This window comes from Hemicordylus capensis, chromosome 15 (assembly GCF_027244095.1).
Source record: "Hemicordylus capensis ecotype Gifberg chromosome 15, rHemCap1.1.pri, whole genome shotgun sequence".
Classification (NCBI taxonomy): Eukaryota; Metazoa; Chordata; class Lepidosauria; order Squamata; family Cordylidae; genus Hemicordylus; species Hemicordylus capensis.
In genome coordinates this window covers 20,161,774-20,180,497 of record NC_069671.1, presented here as the reverse complement: position 1 = coordinate 20,180,497, position 18,724 = coordinate 20,161,774, and the positions used below count along the sequence as shown (strand labels likewise).

The 18,724-nt window shown below is 52.9% G+C and overlaps 1 protein-coding gene across 5 annotated transcripts in view; it reads left to right on the top strand.

The window, feature by feature from the left end:
• Positions 1 to 17,319, top strand: part of ACACB (acetyl-CoA carboxylase beta) — a 40,364-nt gene extending 23,045 nt beyond the window's left edge. For 3 of the 5 annotated variants that reach the window (XM_053279884.1, XM_053279882.1, XM_053279885.1), the window contains 25 exons: positions 1,418 to 1,555; positions 2,701 to 2,803; positions 2,901 to 3,008; positions 4,138 to 4,194; positions 4,723 to 4,764; positions 5,058 to 5,273; positions 5,692 to 5,847; positions 5,965 to 6,168; positions 6,728 to 6,883; positions 7,786 to 7,908; positions 8,163 to 8,432; positions 8,968 to 9,065; positions 9,180 to 9,300; positions 9,470 to 9,580; positions 10,357 to 10,500; positions 10,691 to 10,811; positions 10,939 to 11,035; positions 11,665 to 11,761; positions 12,111 to 12,246; positions 12,344 to 12,521; positions 12,776 to 12,888; positions 13,385 to 13,539; positions 14,696 to 14,866; positions 15,096 to 15,232; positions 15,439 to 17,319. In XM_053279884.1, the coding sequence (XP_053135859.1) occupies positions 1,418 to 1,555; positions 2,701 to 2,803; positions 2,901 to 3,008; positions 4,138 to 4,194; positions 4,723 to 4,764; positions 5,058 to 5,273; positions 5,692 to 5,847; positions 5,965 to 6,168; positions 6,728 to 6,883; positions 7,786 to 7,908; positions 8,163 to 8,432; positions 8,968 to 9,065; positions 9,180 to 9,300; positions 9,470 to 9,580; positions 10,357 to 10,500; positions 10,691 to 10,811; positions 10,939 to 11,035; positions 11,665 to 11,761; positions 12,111 to 12,246; positions 12,344 to 12,521; positions 12,776 to 12,888; positions 13,385 to 13,539; positions 14,696 to 14,866; positions 15,096 to 15,232; positions 15,439 to 15,565 (3,379 nt within the window). In that variant the 3' untranslated portion in view covers positions 15,566 to 17,319. Of the gene's footprint in view, positions 1 to 222; positions 247 to 1,417; positions 1,556 to 2,700; positions 2,804 to 2,900; positions 3,009 to 4,137; positions 4,195 to 4,722; positions 4,765 to 5,057; positions 5,274 to 5,691; positions 5,848 to 5,964; positions 6,169 to 6,727; positions 6,884 to 6,997; positions 7,909 to 8,162; positions 8,433 to 8,967; positions 9,066 to 9,179; positions 9,301 to 9,469; positions 9,581 to 10,356; positions 10,501 to 10,690; positions 10,812 to 10,938; positions 11,036 to 11,664; positions 11,762 to 12,110; positions 12,247 to 12,343; positions 12,522 to 12,775; positions 12,889 to 13,384; positions 13,540 to 14,695; positions 14,867 to 15,095; positions 15,233 to 15,438 lie in introns of those variants that run through there. The other 2 variants (XM_053279883.1, XM_053279886.1) reach the window with 2 other exon arrangements.
• Positions 17,320 to 18,724: the final 1,405 nt, after the last annotated feature.

Sequence of the window (18,724 nt, the reverse complement as noted above, 5' to 3'; positions counted from 1 at the left end):
TGGGGTGTAGCTCAGAGGAGGGCACCAGTTTGGGGTGCAGAAGGTCCCAGATCCAGTCCTTGGCCCCCCCAGTCCAAAGGAAGTGAACAGCAGGTCTTGGGAAAGATCCTCTCTACCTGAGCCCCGGGGGGCGGGGGGGGGCGCTGCCACAGTACTGGGCGGGATAGACCCAGTGGGCCTGGCTCAGGATAGGCCACTTCACCTGTCCATCTGTTCTTTCAGAGGGAGCAGCCCCGCCCTGAGCAGGTAGTGTCAAATGCTTTTCTTTCTGCAGCATGATAGCATCCCTCCCTCCCTCCCTCTGCAAATCAGCAAGAGCGCTGCTGTACCTGCCTGGTTGCTGCCGTCTCCTGCTGCTGCTGCTGCCGCCCCAATCCCTTCCTTCTCCGTTGGCTAGCAAATCTGCCCTGCAGCAGGCGTGAAGAGAGGCAGCGCGGGGCTTCTCTGTCCGAATGCTGTGACCAGAGAGGAGAGAGACCAAAAATTGCGTGCTCAGTCCCAGCAGGGAAGCCGGCACGGAAACCCCGTGGAGGCAGACGGGGAGGATATCCCGTCCAGCACTCGTGGTTTCAGGGCTGGGCCAACTTCCCAATGGCTGTGTAAATATACCCTTGCCACCTAGCCCAGATACTACTACAACAACAACAAATATTTATATACCGCTTTTCAACAAAAAAAAGTTCCCAGAGCAGTTTACATGGAGAAATAATAAATAAATAAAAAGGCTCCCTGTCCCCAAAGGGCTCACAATCTAAAAAGAAACATCAGACAGACACCAGCAACAGCCACTGGAGGGGTGTTGTGCTGGGGGTGGAGAGGGCCAGTTACTCTCCCCCTGCTAAATAAACAGAATCACCACGTTAAAAGGTGCCTCTTGGCCCAGTTAGCAGGGGCATCTCTCTCTCTCTCGAGATAGATAGATATCTCCAGGCTTCTTTCTAGTGCTTAAGCCCTGCTGCTTACGCTGATGCTTGTGAGGCCCTTGGAAATGCTTTCTGCATTCCTCCCTGCCCCCCCCGGCTCCAGTCCCCACTTTTATTTTTTCCATTTTCTGCCGTAATCTAGAGCTTCTAATACCAGTGGATTTGAACGCCGACCCATTAACCTCCAGCATGCTAAGCAAAACAGTGGTGGTAGTAGTAGTAGTAGTAGTAGTAAGCAAGTGGTAGTAGAAGCAGAAAAGGCTGGAGAGAAGGGGCCAAGGTGGACGCTTGATAGACCTGGGTCGGGCACCACTGCAAAGCCGCAGCCTGGCAAAGGCAAAGTTGTTGGCTGGGGATGGTGGGAGTTGTAGTCCAGCAGCCTCTGGGAACCCAAGCGTGAGAACCGTGCTTGAAGTCCTCAAGCCTTCTGGCGTCTGTGTGTGTCTCCAGCTGAAGTTGCCCCTTCCTTCCCCTGTCCTCCGTTTTGCCCGCAGGATGTCTGTGGCAGTCAGCATCTCGAATCCCGACTTGGCCCGGCACAGCACCGAACTCTTCATGGACAGCGGCTTCTCCCCTCTCTGCCAGAGGATGGGCGCGATGGTGGCTTTCGACAGGTTTGAAGACTTCGCCAGGTAGGTGGGCGACTTCTTGGGAGGAGGGCAGGGAGGAGACCCCGAGGGCTCCGGATGTCCGTGGGGGGAAGGAGTTGCAGTGGTGGCTTAGCACGCGCTTACCCGAAGCAGCAGCAGCAGCAGCGTTTCATCTGCGGCCGAGGTGACCCGGCTGGGACCTGCAGCTCCTGTTCATTGCAACGGAACTGGAGGAGGGGGAGGAGGAGGAGGAGGAGGTCTCCGTCCTGCCTTGTGAACTAGTGTATGCAGGATGCTGAGGTCTTCATGTTACTCCTCCTAAGACCACCTCTTGGGAAGGAGCGACTGCCTTAAGTTGGCGGCCCAAATGTCGGGTTCCAAAGGCCCGGCTTTCTCCCGTCGCACGTCCCTGTAAATCAGGGGTTCTCCAGCTGGGCTCCCCAGATGTTGCTGGACGGCCCCTCCCCTCATTCCCAGCCCCAATGGCTTCAACTTGAGCTTGGTTCCCACTGTACAATGACCCCACTGTAAACCATTGGACAGTCGCTCCTCTGAGGTAAGGCTCGGGTTCGATGTCTGGGGCTCTTTAGTTTAGAAAAAAGGTGACTCAAGGGAGACGTGGTGGAGGTTTATAAAATGATGCATGGTGTGGGGAGAGAGGGAACTTTCTCTCTCTCTCTCACCACGCTAGCACCAGGGGTCACCCCATGGAACTGAAGGCCCGGAAATCAGGGACCAACAAAAGGAAGTACTTTGTTGCATAGCGCATAAATAATCTAGGGGATTCTCTGCCACAGGATGTGGTGATGGCCACTAGCTTGGATGGCTTTAAAAGGGGCTTAGAGAAATCCATGGAGGACAGGTCAGTGGCTACTAGTCCTGATGGCTCTGGGCCACCTCCAGGCTCAGAAGCAAGATGCCTCTCAACCCCAGTTGCAGGGGAGCAGCAGCAGGAGAGAGGGCAGGCCTTCCTCTCCTGCCTGTGGGCTCCCCGGAAGCATCTGCTGGGCCACTGTGGGAAACAGGAGGCTAGGCTAGGGGGGCCTCCTTGGGCCTGACCCAGCAGGGCCCTTCTTAGGCCCTCTTAGTGGTCCAGACACCAAGACTTAGATGGGACTCTTCACGATCAAGACTCCTCCTCCCCACCCCACATGGGCACATCTGTCCCTTTTCTCGTTGCGGGGCAGAAACTTTGACGAGGTGATCTCCTGCTTTGCCGACCCTCCCTCGGAGAGCCCCTTGTTCAGCGAGGTGAGGGCCACGCTCTATGACGAGGACGACGACAGCAAGGTGAGGCTGAGGAGGCTCCCGGCGGCGGCGGCGGCGGCGGCTTCTCCCCAGATGGGCTGCTTTTGAGGGCTGGGCCTGATCATGTCCTGCTTTCCAGAATGTCCGCGAGGAGCCCATCCACATCCTGAACGTGGCCATTCGGTGGGCAGAGCACTTCGAGGATGAGGAGCTGGTGCCCGTCTTCCGAGCCTTCGCTCAGTCTAAGGTCTTGAGTTTGGGCTGTTAGTTCTCTCCCCCCCCTTCTCTCTTTCTTTCTTTCTTTCTTTCTTTCTTTCTTTCTTTCTTTCTTTCTTTCTTTCTTTTAAAAACTTATATACCGCCCAAACTTTCATCTCTGGGCGGATAACATAAAACAGTTAAAACACATACAAAAGTTAAAACAAATCGACAGTTTTAAAACAACCATAAAATTAAAACAGGCAATCTTAAAAAGCTGAGAAAGCTTGGGAGACACAAATAAAACAGCTTTTGGTTTCCCCATGACTCCCCTTCCCACTGGTGCTCCTTTGATGTCAAGGGGTACTTCTCATGCATCCCTACATTTATTTATTACATTTACATCCCGCTCTTTCTCCAAAGAGACCAGAACGGTGTACTACATACTTGAGTTTCTCCTCACAACAACCCTGTGAAGCAGGTTAGGCTGAGAGAGAAGTGACTGGCCCAGAGTCACCCAGCAAGTCTCCTGGCTGAATGGGGATTTGAACTCGGGTCTCCCCAGTCCTAGTCCAGCACTCTAACCACTACACCACGCTGGCTCAACCATACATTGGTTGGCCTCTCACTGCAGCCCAACATTGTTGTCACCACAGGATGTTTTGTGTTCTGTTAGGAAGCCGAGGAAGTGGCTGTGGGCTGAGTCTGTGTTGCAGACTCGGGCTGGCAGGCTCTTGGTCCGTGTCGCTCCGTGCAGTCTACATGGAGTCTCCCCAGCCCTCTAAGGTTTCAGGCAGGGGAGGGTCTACGGGGAGATGCTGCCTGCAAAGCAGAGGCTCTGCCCCTGAGTTACAGCCCACCCCCTATTTTTGAATGGTTCTTCTGGAAGCTTAACCCCATATCCTGCTTTGTGACTCCCAGAGGCTTACTAAATGGTCAACAAGGCCGACTCAGGAGTTGCGTTTCTTTGCTGATGGGCACAGAGGTGTAACTCAAAGTTAAACTGCTGATTTGAACGTTAACATCCACTTGGATGGGATCAAAGTATGTTTTGAATGTTGAAGTTTCATGGGAGATCGGACCCCTTTCTTCCCTTTTTCCTGGCAATGATGATGTCTTCGAATACCATCTTTTCCAAACCGTGTTCCTCTTTCTTTTGTTCTTTTCCCCCCATACAGAACAGCATCCTTGTTGACTGTGGACTCCGAAGAATCACATTTTTGATAACTCAACAGGTTAGTGACGGGATTTCATCGTGTGGATTTTGAGTGTTTAAGACTGAAAGAATGTTCATAAGGTAGTTTATTTGTGTTGGATGTTAAGCTTGTAACATGTTTTGGGATAGACCTTTTGAAATTCATTTAAACAGTGTAGCTGTACTTAAGCTAGCTCAACATCAATAGGGTCAGAATACTTTCTGACCACAAAATTTACTTTTTTGGAGAATGAAACCATCGTGTGTGTGTGTGTGTGGTGGTGGTGCTGCTGCTGCCACTTTTCACGTATTTTTGTTAGTTTCTCCTTACTTTTCCCCTTCTACAAAGGTTTTGAAGCTGTGCTGTGCATACCTTTTAGTATTTTTAATTGCAGTATAAGACTCAAATGCCTTACAGCTTCCAGTTTTAGCTTTTCATTGTGTCAGATTCTCTCTTTGGTGGATTATATAATGCTAAATGTTGTGTGGTCAGTTTTCCCCTCTGGTCCTTGATCTGGAAGAGTTGTTTTTTCTTCTCCTTGTTCATGACTTCTGCTTTCTGTTGCAGAGGGAATTTCCAAAGTTTTTCACGTTCCGAGCACGAGATGAGGTAAGATGTTCTGTGGTGCTATTTGTGATGTCTGTAGTGACTCCTTCTAAATGAGGGATGTGCAGGAAACCCCCTAAGAAATGTCACTTGTCTTGATGAAGCGACTTCTGACTTCCCTCGAACCATTCAAAGTGGACTTCAGGGTATGCATCGCACCTGGGCAGGAACCATGAAATTTGAAGTGAATTTTACTTCTTCCAAATTCCAGCACCCTCCCTCCCTTAAGCATAGGACAGCCTCTGCCCGGGTCCAGTTGGGCCTCTTTTCCCCTACTTTTCTGGCACGTTCTGCAGTTTGCCGAGGACCGCATCTACCGCCACTTGGAGCCAGCTCTGGCCTTCCAACTGGAGCTGAACCGGATGCGCAACTTTGACCTGACGGCGATACCTTGCGCCAACCACAAGATGCACCTCTACCTTGGGGCTGCCAAAGTGGAAGAAGGCACAGAGGTCACTGACTACCGGTTTTTCGTTCGTGCCATCGTCAGACACTCTGATCTGATCACAAAGGTGAAAGAACTTGTGGGGGGAGCTGTGGGGATGGAGGTCAGTGGGGAGAGCCTCTGCTGTGCATGCAGAAGGTGGTCGCAGGTTCACTCTGTGGCAGCATCTCCAGGTAGGGCTGGGAGAGACTCCTGCCTGCAACCTGGGAGAAGCCGCTGCCAGTCTGTGCAGACAATACTGAGCTAGGTGGGCCAAGGGTCTGACTTGGTATAAAGCAGGTGTGTACAAGACCTCCTGATAACCAAGTCCAGAACTGCTGGCCTTTGTTCCTGCTGCGAACAACTGAGGACTTCAGCCCAGGGTTCTCAGACTTGGGTCCCCAGATGTGGCTAGACTCCCACTCCGCCAGCCTGGCCCCTCCAAAGGGCTGGGGAGCTGCTCCTCTGCTGCCGGCCTTGCCCACTTCTGTCCCTTTCTGGAGCAGGAGGCCTCCTTCGAGTACCTGCAGAACGAGGGGGAGCGGCTGCTCCTAGAGGCCATGGATGAGCTGGAGGTGGCCTTCAGCAACACCGGCGTCCGCACCGACTGCAACCACATCTTCCTCAACTTTGTCCCCACGGTGGTCATGGACCCCTCCAAGGTCCGTGTCTCTCTGCTTCCTCTTCCTTGGCTGGGACGCTGCTGGGACAGGGTCCTAAAAGTGAAAGGAAATTTGAGGAAAGGGTCCTGAAAGGGGCTTGTCTTGGTGCATCCCCAGATTGAGGAATCTGTGCGCTCCATGGTGATGCGTTACGGAAGCCGCTTGTGGAAGCTCCGGGTCCTGCAGGCCGAAGTGAAGATCAACATCCGCCTGACGCCAACCGCCCAAGCTGTCCCCATCCGCCTCTTTCTTACGGATGAGTCAGGATACTACCTGGACATCAGCCTCTATAAGGAGGTCAACGACCCCAGGACGGGCAACGTGAGTGCCTTTCTGTGCTAGGGGCGTTGAGACGTCTGCCATATTCTTTTCTTTTGCTCTGGCCTTCCTCTCGGTTATCGTTGCCATATACAGAGCGGTGAAAATTCTTCAGTGCCTGCAGAATTTGCCCGTTCTTAAGGCAATATTTACCAACATCTTTTATAGCTTTGGAAGAGTTTTGCACCTGAAGATGTTGGGCTGGGATGGGAGAAGTTGAGGGACAACAGCTCCCTGAACCTGGTTCCCCTTTTTTCCTAGCCCCTTCTGTGTTTTAAACTATCTATAATAAAATAGTTTCAGCTCTAAAATAGGACCTGCCCTTACAAGATCATCCTGCAAGCCCACCAGGTTTCTCGCTCTCTGCTGTTTTTTCTGTTGGGTTGGTCTAGAAAGTGCAGCATTCAGAGTTGGAACACGCAAGTTCTTTCTGGCCTTCAGGAGTCCAAGCCCTGGAAGGCAAACTGAACGGCCAGGTCTGACATAGCTTTGCTTCAAACACTGAAAAAATGAGCCAGAGGAGGGAAAGGAACCTGACCCTTGCCGTTGCGTCTCTGATTAGATCATGTTCCACTCCTACGGAGACAAGCAGGGCCCCTTGCACGGGATGCTGATCAACACTCCGTACGTCACCAAAGACCTGCTCCAAGCTAAGCGCTTCCAGGCACAGTCGCTTGGGACCACCTATGTGTACGACTTCCCAGAGATGTTCCGGCAGGTGAGCTGGGCTGGGCTGGAGAGTGGCTCAGTGCCGCTCCCTGGGCCTGCTTTTGTTTTTATTTAAAATGTAATTATTTGAAATCTGCTGCCCCTCTGCTTTTGCCATTTGCAGCACAAAGTGGCTTTTGAAAACGGATTCTTTTCCTTCTGTCTGGTAGGGAAAGAACTTCCTGCGTGCAAATTGTCGGTCTTCACTGGAGTCTAAGAGGGACAACTAGCAATAGCCTAAAGCAGGGGTAGGGAACCTTTGGCATGCCAGCTGTGGTTGGACTACAATTCCCATCATCCACAGCCACAATAATTTGTGGTTGGGGATCATGGGGGTTACAGTTCAGCAACAGCTGGCATGCCAAAGGTTACCTCGCTGTGGCTTAGGGAGTCAAAGGTGGCTTCAAAGAGAGAGTGCTGCTCATGGTGTGTTCACCTATGCCATTGCACCTTCTGGTCAAACAGGTGCAGCAGGTTTTTATGTCTATAAATCCTACACACCCTGTTTAACTGGAAGCACTGGTGAGACAAAAGGAGGTGCATCCACCACAGGAAGCAACACCTATGTTAACCCGTTTCCAACTCTGTTGACCGTATTCGCATTCTGCTTGCTTCCTGTTAGATTTGATAGGGTGGAAGTGGAAATATAATCGGGCAGGCCAGACGTTTTCCGAATGAAGCTGCACCTGAATTTGGAGATAAATATCTCTCTAGAAGTGCTGCACACCGCTTGGGTTGCAGCATAAGGACTGCTTCGTGCTGGACTTCTGGTGTCAGAAAAAGATATGCATTGAATGGCGGGAAAAGTGGGCGCGAATCCTGCTCTGCGAAATATATTTGTCCTCTTGCGCATGGACATGTTGGTCTCTTCCTTTTAACGGCTTTGATCTTGACTGCTCAGTTCTTCCTCAGGCGCTCTTCAAGTTGTGGGGATCCGCAGAAGCATATCCTGCCGATGTCCTGACCTACACAGAACTGGTGCTGGATTCCCAGGGGCAGCTGGTGCAGATGAACAGGCTGCCAGGAGGAAACGAGGTAAGGCTGCCCGGACAACGGAGAGAGGACATCTGGCGCTTTCCAGATTGGGCACTACCACAGTGGCAAAGCGGTGTATAAATATCTTAACTAATAAGCTATTGCCTCCGTTGAAAGAAACTGGTGTCTGTTTTGTAGATGAACCTACAGAATAATAGGATATAATTTCTGACCGTGTGTGTGTGTGTGTGAGAGAGAGAGAGAGAGAGAGAGAAATTCCTTCTCCTCCCCCTTCTTCTTAAATTCTTGTCCAGATTGGAATGGTTGCCTTCAAGATGAAGCTGAAAACCCCCGAGTATCCCAATGGCCGAGACATTGTTGTCCTCAGCAACGACATCACCTACAAGATCGGGTCATTTGGACCCAAGGAAGACCTCCTCTTCTTGCGGGCCTCAGAGCTGGCCCGTGCTGAAGGCATTCCAAGGATATACATTGCAGCCAACAGCGGGGCCCGCATTGGCTTTGCGGATGAGATCAAGCACATGTTCCAAGTAGGCTGGGTGGACCCTGCAGACCCCTACAAGGTGGGTGGACAGGCTGTGGGCAGCCTGTTTACACTGAGAAAGAGCCCCGATTGGGACGTGGGGTGGGTTAGTAGTCCACTACTAACAGAGCAAAGAGGCATCTTTCATAGTGGGGACCCTCATATTATTAAGTGTGGGGAGCAACTGGCCCTGTCCAGCCCCAAAGAATTGCTCTGAATTGGTTTTGTTTTTATTTTGTTTTATTTTATTTATTTATTCATTCATTCAGTTTCTATACTGCCCTTCCAAAAACGGCTCATATCATTTTTGTCTTTATGTTCCTCCCTGAGTATGCTCCCACATCCAGGAAGCATTGCCCGCACTCTGAATTAGCTTTGTTTGCCCTCAGTGATGTTGACACATAGCCAGATTTGATTGGCTGTATAGCATCTTGACATCAGCACTTTTTCTTGGCTTTCCCCCTCTTGACTAGTCTGGTAATACCCTCCTCCAAAGCCCACTTTCTTGAGTGTAATACTTCAAAACGGTGAGCCCAGTTTCTCCAGCTAATGCTGTCCGCCATCTTTCCTCAAAGGGCTTCAAGTACCTGTACCTGACCCCGCAGGATTACACCAGGATCAGCTCCATGAACTCTGTTCACTGCAAACACATGGAGGAAGCCGGCGAGTCGAGGTGGGTCAAAGGTGTACCTTGCTCCAGGCACGGCAGCCTTAAGAAGCACCGTTGGGAACACTCTTTGGGCTGCATTGTCTAGCTCAGTCTTCTGGCCCTCTTGGCCTCCCATAGGTATGTCATAACCGATATCATTGGTAAAGAGGAAGGCTTTGGCGTGGAGAACCTAAGAGCGTCAGGCACCATTGCTGGAGAATCTTCACTCGCTTATGACAGAATCGTCACCATTAGCATGGTACGGCTTGTGACCCGTTTCGCAGTCATGTTGGAAGTGACTGGCAAGTTGCAGTCATCCAGTAACTGTCATGCAAGCAGTGGGGCATGATTACTGTCTATCCCCATAAGCTAGCTAGTCGCCTTTTATTTCTCACAAGTATACTAGCTCCTTAACTTGCATCTCTTAGGTGACCTGCCGTGCCATTGGGATTGGAGCGTACCTGGTGAGGCTGGGCCAGCGGGTGATCCAGGTCGACAACTCCCACATCATTCTTACAGGAGCTGGCGCTTTGAATAAGGTGAGCAGTGGGGCTTGGGTTTTAGCACCTTTCCTCCCGTTTTGCAGGGGGAGACCAAGGGCCCTTTTTCCTCCCCGCAGATGGTTGTTGCTGGTGTCTCTTCGTGTGTGTGTGTGTGTGTGTGTGTGTGTGTGTGTGTGTGTGTGTGTGTGTGTGTTTTAGACTGCGAGCCCTTTTGGGGCAGGGAACATTTTTCTCATTCTTTTTGCTTGGCTTTGGAAAAAGTTTTGTTGAAAAGCATTGTTTATTATTTTATTAGACTCCAGGCCAGCAAAGCTGCATACGGTTGAGGAATCAGAAAGGCTGGTGTATTTCTGCTGTGCATGGAATACTCGGTTGAATCTGAGAGAACGCACCAAGTGCCTTCCAGCCTGGAGCCTTTTTCCTTGGCTGCTGGTTCGGTGCTGGCAGGGGAAGGTTTCTGAACCCGCAGATGCTTCCACATGTCCTTAGCTCTGTGTAGAGGAGTGCTAAAAAGGGCCCCCCCAGTTTGTGGTGTTTTATGGGAAAGGGATGTCGTAAGCCAAGGGTCCCCACCCTCAGGGTCTCCAGATGTTGTGCGACTACAACTCCCATCGCCCCCTGCCACAATGGCCTATGTGGGTCATTGTGGCTGGGGATGATGGGAATTGTAGTCCCACAACATCTGAGGACCCCCATCATAGGCTGTAGACTGTCCTGCCCGCCCTAGTCATTTTCAAAGCTTGCTCTCTGACCTGGTACCTGTGAGAAGGACATGCCTGATGGCGCTGGGTGGGACTTTGTTTCTGGACCAGGTCTTGGGCCGTGAAGTGTACACCTCCAACAACCAGCTAGGAGGGATGCAGATCATGCACAACAATGGCGTCTCTCACGTGACCGTCCCGGACGACTTCGAAGGCGTTTATACCATCTTGCAGTGGTTGTCGTACATGCCAAAGGTACACTGGGCCAGGAAAATTGGATATTTAGCTGGTTGTCTACTAATTGACTAAAAGGGTCAATACTTTGACATCAGACTTACAGACAGAGGTTCGTGGGCACAAGAGGGTGCTACTTGCATAGGCAAGAAGGAAAGTGCAGCTGCTTTGCTTTTCTGAGAATCTGTTAAAAGATCTTTTCTTCTCGCAGGACAATCATAGCTCGGTGCCTGTTACCGCCACGAGTGACCCTATTGAAAGAGAAATCGACTTTGTCCCTTCAAAAGCCCCCTATGACCCTCGGTGGATGTTGGCGGGGAGACCTCACCCCAGTAAGTTGCAAGTTCGACCCCGCTGGTTGCTCTGAGACTTTCTCAGTTTTGCATATAACCAACGCAGGGCATGTTAAGAGGGCGTGGTCCAGTCTCTTGTGTTTTTCCATGTGGTCTTGCCTTCCAGCCGTCAAGGGGACCTGGCAGAATGGCTTCTTTGACCACGGCTCTTTCATGGAGATCATGCAGCCCTGGGCACAGACGGTGGTGGTGGGTCGAGCCAGGTACTTGAAGCAGGCGGGGGGCAGAAGTATTTTCCTTGGTTCCTTTGAGGCTAGAGCCTCTATCTCAGCCTCCATAAGGACTAGAAACGTCATGCAATTAAAAACAAACTCAAAAGAGCTTCTTTAAGTGAGAGATGATGGGCCTTCCTTAATGGGGAGCACAAGTACCTTCCCCTCCCACCCCCGTGCCCCTCCGTTGCGTGCGCATGTTTCTGTTTCTGGTGCAGAGCTTGGCACCCTAAGATTCTTGGCTTGCAGAGGGTTTTTTAAAGTATTACTTTCTAATTTTCTAGTCATTATGGAGGCTGAAATAATCCTGAACCTTTATAGTTGAGGTTTGAGGAAGTGTCAAAAGGAGAATTGACCAAGATTTCCCAGTGCTCAGATTTGGGGTATCAGTGTTGTGGATTTCCACCTCCCCGCCCCCAGCATGGCTTTCTGAGAAACAGAATAATTCATGCAAGATATGCACATTGGGTTAGTATGATATATACAAATGTCTGAATGAAATCAAGATGCAAATGTTTGCCATCCTGGGAGTAGAAGCACTCACGTTTTGAGTCATATGCACAGTGGTGAAATCATTCTGCTTTAGAAACTGATCCCCCCGCCCTCTGAACTCCTTGCAGGCTGGGCGGAATCCCCGTGGGCGTGATAGCTGTTGAGACCCGGACTGTGGAGCTAGCGATACCAGCCGACCCGGCAAACCCAGAATCGGAAGCAAAGGTTGAGAGCGTTTCTCTTTTCTCCTGTCAAACCCAGAATGGATTGCATCGTAGCACACTTGCTTGGATTTCCCACAAAGCTCTTTTATGATTGAGCTCCGTCCCTTCATTGGCCCTTGCTGCTCCCTGTAACAGACTGTTCTGTGGGTCGGGTGATGGCATCCGGTGCATGTATTAGGGAAAGGGTTGCCCACCCACACATCCTGACTTCGGCCTGGGTCACCATTCCAAAGACCCTGACCGTTATTGCTTCCTCTTTTGCTGACGCCATGTGAAATCAAGGCTTGGCTGCTTTCTCTGGAGAGGCCGGCCAGCTGGCCCAACACAACTTCTGTTCTCTCTTCCCCCAGATAATCCAGCAAGCCGGCCAGGTCTGGTTTCCAGATTCGGCCTTCAAAACGGCCCAGGCCATCCGGGACTTTGACCGGGAACACCTTCCGCTCCTGGTTTTTGCCAACTGGCGGGGATTCTCGGGTGGGATGAAAGGTGACCGCCGCCTCCTCCTCCCTGCTCTCCCCCTGCTGTGGTCCTGGGGTGCTCCGCAGACTGGGAGGCGGCATTAACTCCTTGCTTCTGCCTGCAGACATGTACGACCAGGTGCTGAAGTTTGGGGCGTACATCGTGGACAGCCTCCGGCAGTTCAAGCAGCCCGTGCTGGTCTACATCCCCCCACAAGCCGAATTGCGGGGCGGCTCCTGGGTGGTGATTGACCCGACCATCAATCCTCTCTGCGTAGAGCTGTATGCGGACAAAGAGAGCAGGTAGGGGCCGCCCTCTTGGGTCTGCTGCTCCTGCTCCTCCTGCTCCTCCTCACTGGCCTTGCTTGGGGCAGGGGGCTTCAGGATGGGGACGATATCCGTGAGGCAGGCGTCCTAACCTACTAACGCCCCCTCCCAGCCGGTCTTGTTCCTGGTGCACATTCCGGGTCTCGTGTACTTGAGGCCCCTGTGGAGGGCCGCAGGGGGCTCCCGTGTTGCTCTGCCCCTCTTCTTGCCACAACGGCTTTGCTTTCCAGGGGAGGCATCTTGGAAGCTGAAGGCACCGTGGAGATCAAGTTCCGGAGGAAGGAGCTGCTCAAGGCCATGCGGAGGATTGATGCCACCTGTGCCAGGATTGTGCAGCAGCTGGGTAAGAGGAGACTTTGGGGGGGGGCGGTTTGCTTGCATCCATTCATTCTCTCCCCGCCCCTGCCCCCCAGTGGGGCTGTACCTCAGTGGGAGAGCATCTGTTTTGCACGCAAGAAGGTCCCAGGTTCAATCCCTGGCGGCATCTCCTGCCTGAAAGCTTGGAGAAACTGCTGCCGGTCAGAGTGGACAGTACTAAGCCAGGTGGTATACTGGGCTCAGTATAAAGCAGCTTCCTGTGTTCCTAAACGGACTGCTTCGCGTTGGATGGCTTTGCACAGAACGGCATTTCCAGCCCCTTCAAAGGATGTAGAATTCTTGGATGCAGCCAGCGAGAAGAGGATTTTCATACCCCCTGGCACTGTTTGGCTGTGCCGTTTATGGCTAAAGTTGTCCTCCCAAGAGTTTGTGGACTGCCTTAGCTGGAGACTTGGCTGTTGCGTTACAGCAACATTTGATCTTCTGCCCCAGTAGCTTTTCTCTTCTTCTCGGACCATCAGGTTCTCCGGAGCTCTCGAAAGAGCAGCGTCAGGAGCTGGAAAAGCAGCTGCAAGGGCGAGAGGACTATCTCCTGCCGATCTTCCACCAGGTGGCAGTGCAATTTGCAGACCTCCACGACACGCCGGGAAGGATGCAGGAGAAAGGAGTCATTTCAGTTAAGCACCGATCCTCCCCCCACCCCGGCTGCGTGCCTCTTACCCTTGCTAGCCGGAGCTGCTTTGGGGGAGCCGGGGATGAAAACATGCCACTCTGGGATGGGGGCGCTGCACGGACCGCTGCCTTGGGGCTTGCTCAGCTACAGTCTCGGAGGAAGCAAAGTTGTGGGTGGGGCTGGTGGAGGCTTTTCCAGCAGTGAAGTTGGAAGACGGAAGGGGCTGGGGAAGTCTCTCCACCGGCCTTTGGGGAACTGGCTGGTGCAGGGTGCCGAGCCGTTCTCGGCCTGAGCTGCTTGGCCAAGGAGGGGCACCGCAGCATCCTTCAGCCCAGTGACAGGGGAGCTGGAGGGCGAGGGGTTTGCCTTGATTCCCAGCCGGAATTCCATGGTGAGCCGGACCTCGGCAGGCCCCATAGCGCAGCGTACAATCTTTGTGTCCAGCAGGGGCATAACTCTAATGGGGCAGGTGGCATTCTCTGGACACGGGCCACCCCAGGCCCCACCAAACAAAGGGGGCTTTGGAGGGCCCCACACCTGTTATTGCTAACTGAGCAAAGAGGCCCCTTTTCCAAGTGGCGACTCTCTTTCTTGAGCAGGGGGAGAGCAACTGGCCCTCTCCGTCCCTCCAGGGACTGTGGCTGGCGTCTCTCTTAGGTTTCTTTTTTTAGACTGTGAGCCCTTTGGGGACCGGGGACCATCTTATTTACGTATTTCTTTCTTTCTGTGTAAACCGCTTTGGAAACTTGAGTTGAAAAGCGGTATATAAATATTCCAGTTGTGTTGTATTATATGGTTATTCTCCCCCTCCCGCTCTTCTTGCTGCCTGCCTGCCTGCCAGCATCTCCAGCTGACTTGCGTGGGGTGGGGGGGAGTGACTGAAAGGGCTCCTTCCTCACTCGATGAACAGGAGAGGAGGGGGCCACCCCAGCTGCTTCTCCCTGCCCGGGCTGGCCAACCACATTGGCGTCAGTGTTGGGTCCCCAAGATCCCCAGGTGGAGCCGGTGTGTCAAGCGTGTCGCAGCGTCCTCCTCCCTGTCGTGCTCTCCTAGCTTGGCCAGGCGTCGTCGGAATAGCCCTTCGCTTTGGGACGATGCAGCGTGGGTCTCTGAGGAAATGAAAACCGGTTTGAAACCCAACTCCTTTCCGCCTCCCCAGGATGTTCTGCAGTGGAAAAATGCCCGTCCGTTCTTCTACTGGCGGCTGCGGCGCCTCCTGCTGGAGGAGGTGGTGAAGGCGGAGATCCTGAGCGCCCACAGCGAGCTGAGCAACTGCCACATCCAGTCCATGCTGCGGCGCTGGTTCCTGGAGACGGAAGGCGCCGTGAAGGTTGGCTGAGTGAGGCTTGTGGGGCGGAGTTGAATTGCTCGCTGTTTGTATATATAATGTGTATAGATAAATGTAATCTAAATATATAAACGTAAATAAATAAAATACACACACACGCGCGCGCGCATATATACATGCATGCCACATGTAGTGAATCGCTTCTCGTATCCCTTCCGATTCCCTCCCGACTCGCTCTCCGGCCTGGGTTCGTGTTCTTGTCTGTCTGCAGGGCTACCTCTGGGACAATAACCAAGTGGTGGTGGAATGGCTGGAGAAGCACCTTCAGGAGGAGGACGGGGCCAAGTCGGCCATCCGGGAGAACATCAAATACCTGAAGCGGGATTACGCCCTCAAGCACATCCGGAAGTGAGTGGAGGGGAAGCCGTTTTCCGGTGCGGGGTGGGTGGCCTTGGGAGCATCCTCTGTCAGCAGTGGTGGGTTTCTCTGAAGTGCCGCGGATGCTCCAGGCCATTGGGTGGGGCGGGGGGCTTCTGTCTTGTGGGAAGTCAGCCCAGCACCCAGACTTTCTGGTCTCTTCTCTCCCCCCCCCCCCCCGGCCGTGTCCCCCACAGCTTAATCCAGGCGAACCCAGAGGTTGCCACAGACTGTATCATCCACATGACGCAGCACCTCACACGTGCGCAGCGCGCCCAGATCGCGCATCTCCTGGCCACCATGGATAACCCCACCTCCTCGTGAGTAAAGCTCTGCTGGAGCAGGGGAGACCGCCAACCCAGGGACAAGGAGAAGGACCCTCCAGGGCAGAGAGAGGCTCCTCTGTGCCTGCCTTGGGGGCCGCAGGAAGGAGCCGGAACCCAGTCCTTGGGTCTAGGGCACGAGAGCGGGGCGAAGCCGGTCAGTTTTCTGTCGCTCGGACCTTAAAAGGCAGCTTAACCCGCCACTCAGCTGCCAGGAGATAAGCTGAAGCCCACCTCTAAGGCGGCGACTCCAAGCCGTAGCAGTGTCTCCAGAGGCATTCCTGTGGCTACTGGCCTTCTGCCTACGGAAGGAAAGCTCCAGCTTCTTTTCCTTTAGTGACGGTGACAGAAATGTGTGTGGGGCAGAGAACTGCCAGAAGCCCCTACCCCCTGCCCCCCCCACACCCCCACACCAGCGTCCTGTGCCTCGGCAGAACGTTAGAACAGATTGCAGAGACGGCACTTCAGCCAAGCTGGACAGGACATGTCCACAGCACAGGATAGCTCAGCTTGGCTGCCGCAACGGGGGAACTGGGATTCCTGGCCCTGCTCACTGTGGCTTTTTGACGCCCCCTTGGCATAAAAGGGATGTTTCCGTTGTCACTCCGCCTTTCCCAGCGGCATCTTCATAACACGGGGGAGGCTGCTGGAATCTCTCCCCCCCGGTGCTGGTGTGCTTGTTCTCAAAGGCAAGTCAGCTTCTCCGCCTGGCTCCGGTGCTTGGCTCCCTGCCCTGCCCTTCTGAGCGCCTTCTCCTGCCCTCGTTTGGGAGCTGGGCATGTTCTCGTTTTGTGGCCGCGGGGGAAGTAGCAGCTGGGCCGGGGGCCTCGCTCCACCCCAGCAGCTGCGCCCAGGTCTTCGCTGCGGGAGGAGGAGGAGGGGCCCCCCCCGATCCAGCTGCTGCTGACCACACGATCACGGAGGGCACCTCCCACCTTGCTGTTCCTGTCGCACGTGGGCATAAAACAGGAGAGCGGACGGGGAGAGGACGCTTGTCCGAACGCGGATTACGATCGTCTGGACCACTGGTTGTATCTGCTGGGAAGCTGCCGTTGCCACAAGCTGGGGGACCCCAGAAATGGTTTTCCCCAGGGGTAAATATCCTTCAGGCTGGATGTGCTGTGGTCTGCTGGACTGCAAGGCTGCCGCAAGCCAGAGGGTCTCGAACTCGGCTCCTCCGACGTTGCTGGATTTCAGCCCCCATCATCCCCAGCCCCAAAGGCCTCCGGCCGCTCTCCGGCCCCCCAGCTGCCACTTAGCCCCCATCACTGCCAGCCCTTTGGACCCTGCTGTTGCTGCCTTTGGCCACTGTGGCTGCTGGGAGTTGAAGTCCAGCTGCCCCCGGGGACCCACGCTGGCCAACTCCTGCCGTGAGTCTTCTCCCAAAGCTCTCGCCAAAGTGGGGGGCAGCTGAGAAAATGCCACGCTCTCACGCCGGTGCTGTGTGCAGGGTTGCCTCGCGGGACAGTTACTCTCAAAACCAAAGAGAAACACAGGTGGGCTGTGGGCACCATGGGTTTGGGAGATCGGCTAAGGCAGTTCAGTGTGTTCACGTGGAATTTTTTTCTAAGAGAAAAGATGGTTACAATTTCCTCCTTCCAGGAGAGGAAAACCTATGCAAAAAACGCTTCACTCTTTCTCACAGGGAAGGTGTTAGCAAATGGGCATGTGGTGCCTTTTGTCCATACACACACACCCCACCACTGTTCAGAGAGCTGGGCAACTCTAAATAAAATTATTACATTTTGCAAGAAATGATGGTGTGCCTCTCCTTACAGGCTTCCGGGGCCTCCTGGGTGGGGACCCCTCTCTGTTGGGTTGTGGAAGCTTTTGTTCGTGCTCTCATTTATTTCCCATGCAGATGCAAATCAGGTCTGGTTTTCTTTCCAAGATGGACCAAGGGTTCATCTAACTCAGTTCTCAGATGGAACCATAGGAACATAGGAAGCTGCCATATACTGAGTCAGACCCTTAGTCCATCTAGTTCAGGATTGTCTACCCAGACTGGCAGCGGCTTCTCCAAGGTTGCAGGCAGGAATCTCTCTCAGCCCTATCTTGGAGATGCTGCCAGAGAGGGAACTGGGGACCTTCTGCTCTTCCCAGAGCAGCCCCATCCCCTGAGGGGAATATCTTACAATGCTCACACGTCTCTCATCAAGATGATCAGGGGCCTGGAGCACCTTCCTTATGAGGCAAAGTTACAACACCTGGGGCTTTTTAGTTTAGAAAAAAGACGACTGTGAGGAGACATGAGAGAGGTCTATAAAATCATGCATGGTGTGGAGAAAGTGGAGAGAGAGAAATTTCTCTCTCACACATAACACTAGAACCAGGGGTCATCCCATAAACCTGTCAATAAATTTAGGATCAACAAAGGGAAGTACTTTTCCCCACAACGCATAATCAACTTGTGGGATTCTCCGCCACAAATTGTGGTGACAGCCAACAACCTGGATGGCTTTAAGAGGGGTTTGGATAACTGCATGGAGAAGAGGTCTATCAATGGCTACTAGTCAGAGGGCTACGGGCCACCTCCAGCCTCAGAGGCAGGATGCCTCTGAATACCATTTGCAGAGAGGGCATGCACTTGTCTCTTGTCTGTGGGTTTTTCAGAGGCGTCTGGTGGGCCACTGTGGGAAACAGGATGCTGGACTAGATGGGCCTCCTTGGGCCTGATCCAGCAGGGCTGTTCTTAAGAGTAACTTTTCACTTCTGGTCTGAAAAAGGAAGCCCTTAAATACAGTAGAGTGGAATTGTTATCTCTGGCAGCCAGCAGTGGAAATGGGGCTGCAAAGAGCCTGCAATTTCCTCGTCTTGTGTCAACCCTGCTGGCATAAACAAGCCCAACAGCAAGCCACTTTCTCCATCCTCTTAGTCATCCTGAAGAGTGAACATTCCTGCTAGTGGCCCTTTCAATTATTGTATTAGAAACAAAGGCTTCAGTCCCGTGCCTAGCTACCAGGGAGACAACCCCACGGAGCACCTTGGGAAGTACTTCCAAATAAATATACAAACCCAAATAAATATACAAACCCGCCCCACCCCCTAAGAGAGCAGTTTTCTGTAAGTTGTAGGGAAGTTTAACAATATTTGGTCTCGCACATAAAATGTTATCGCTAAGTACCCAAAGTGCTTATTTTTTAAAAGTTCAGGTTAAAAA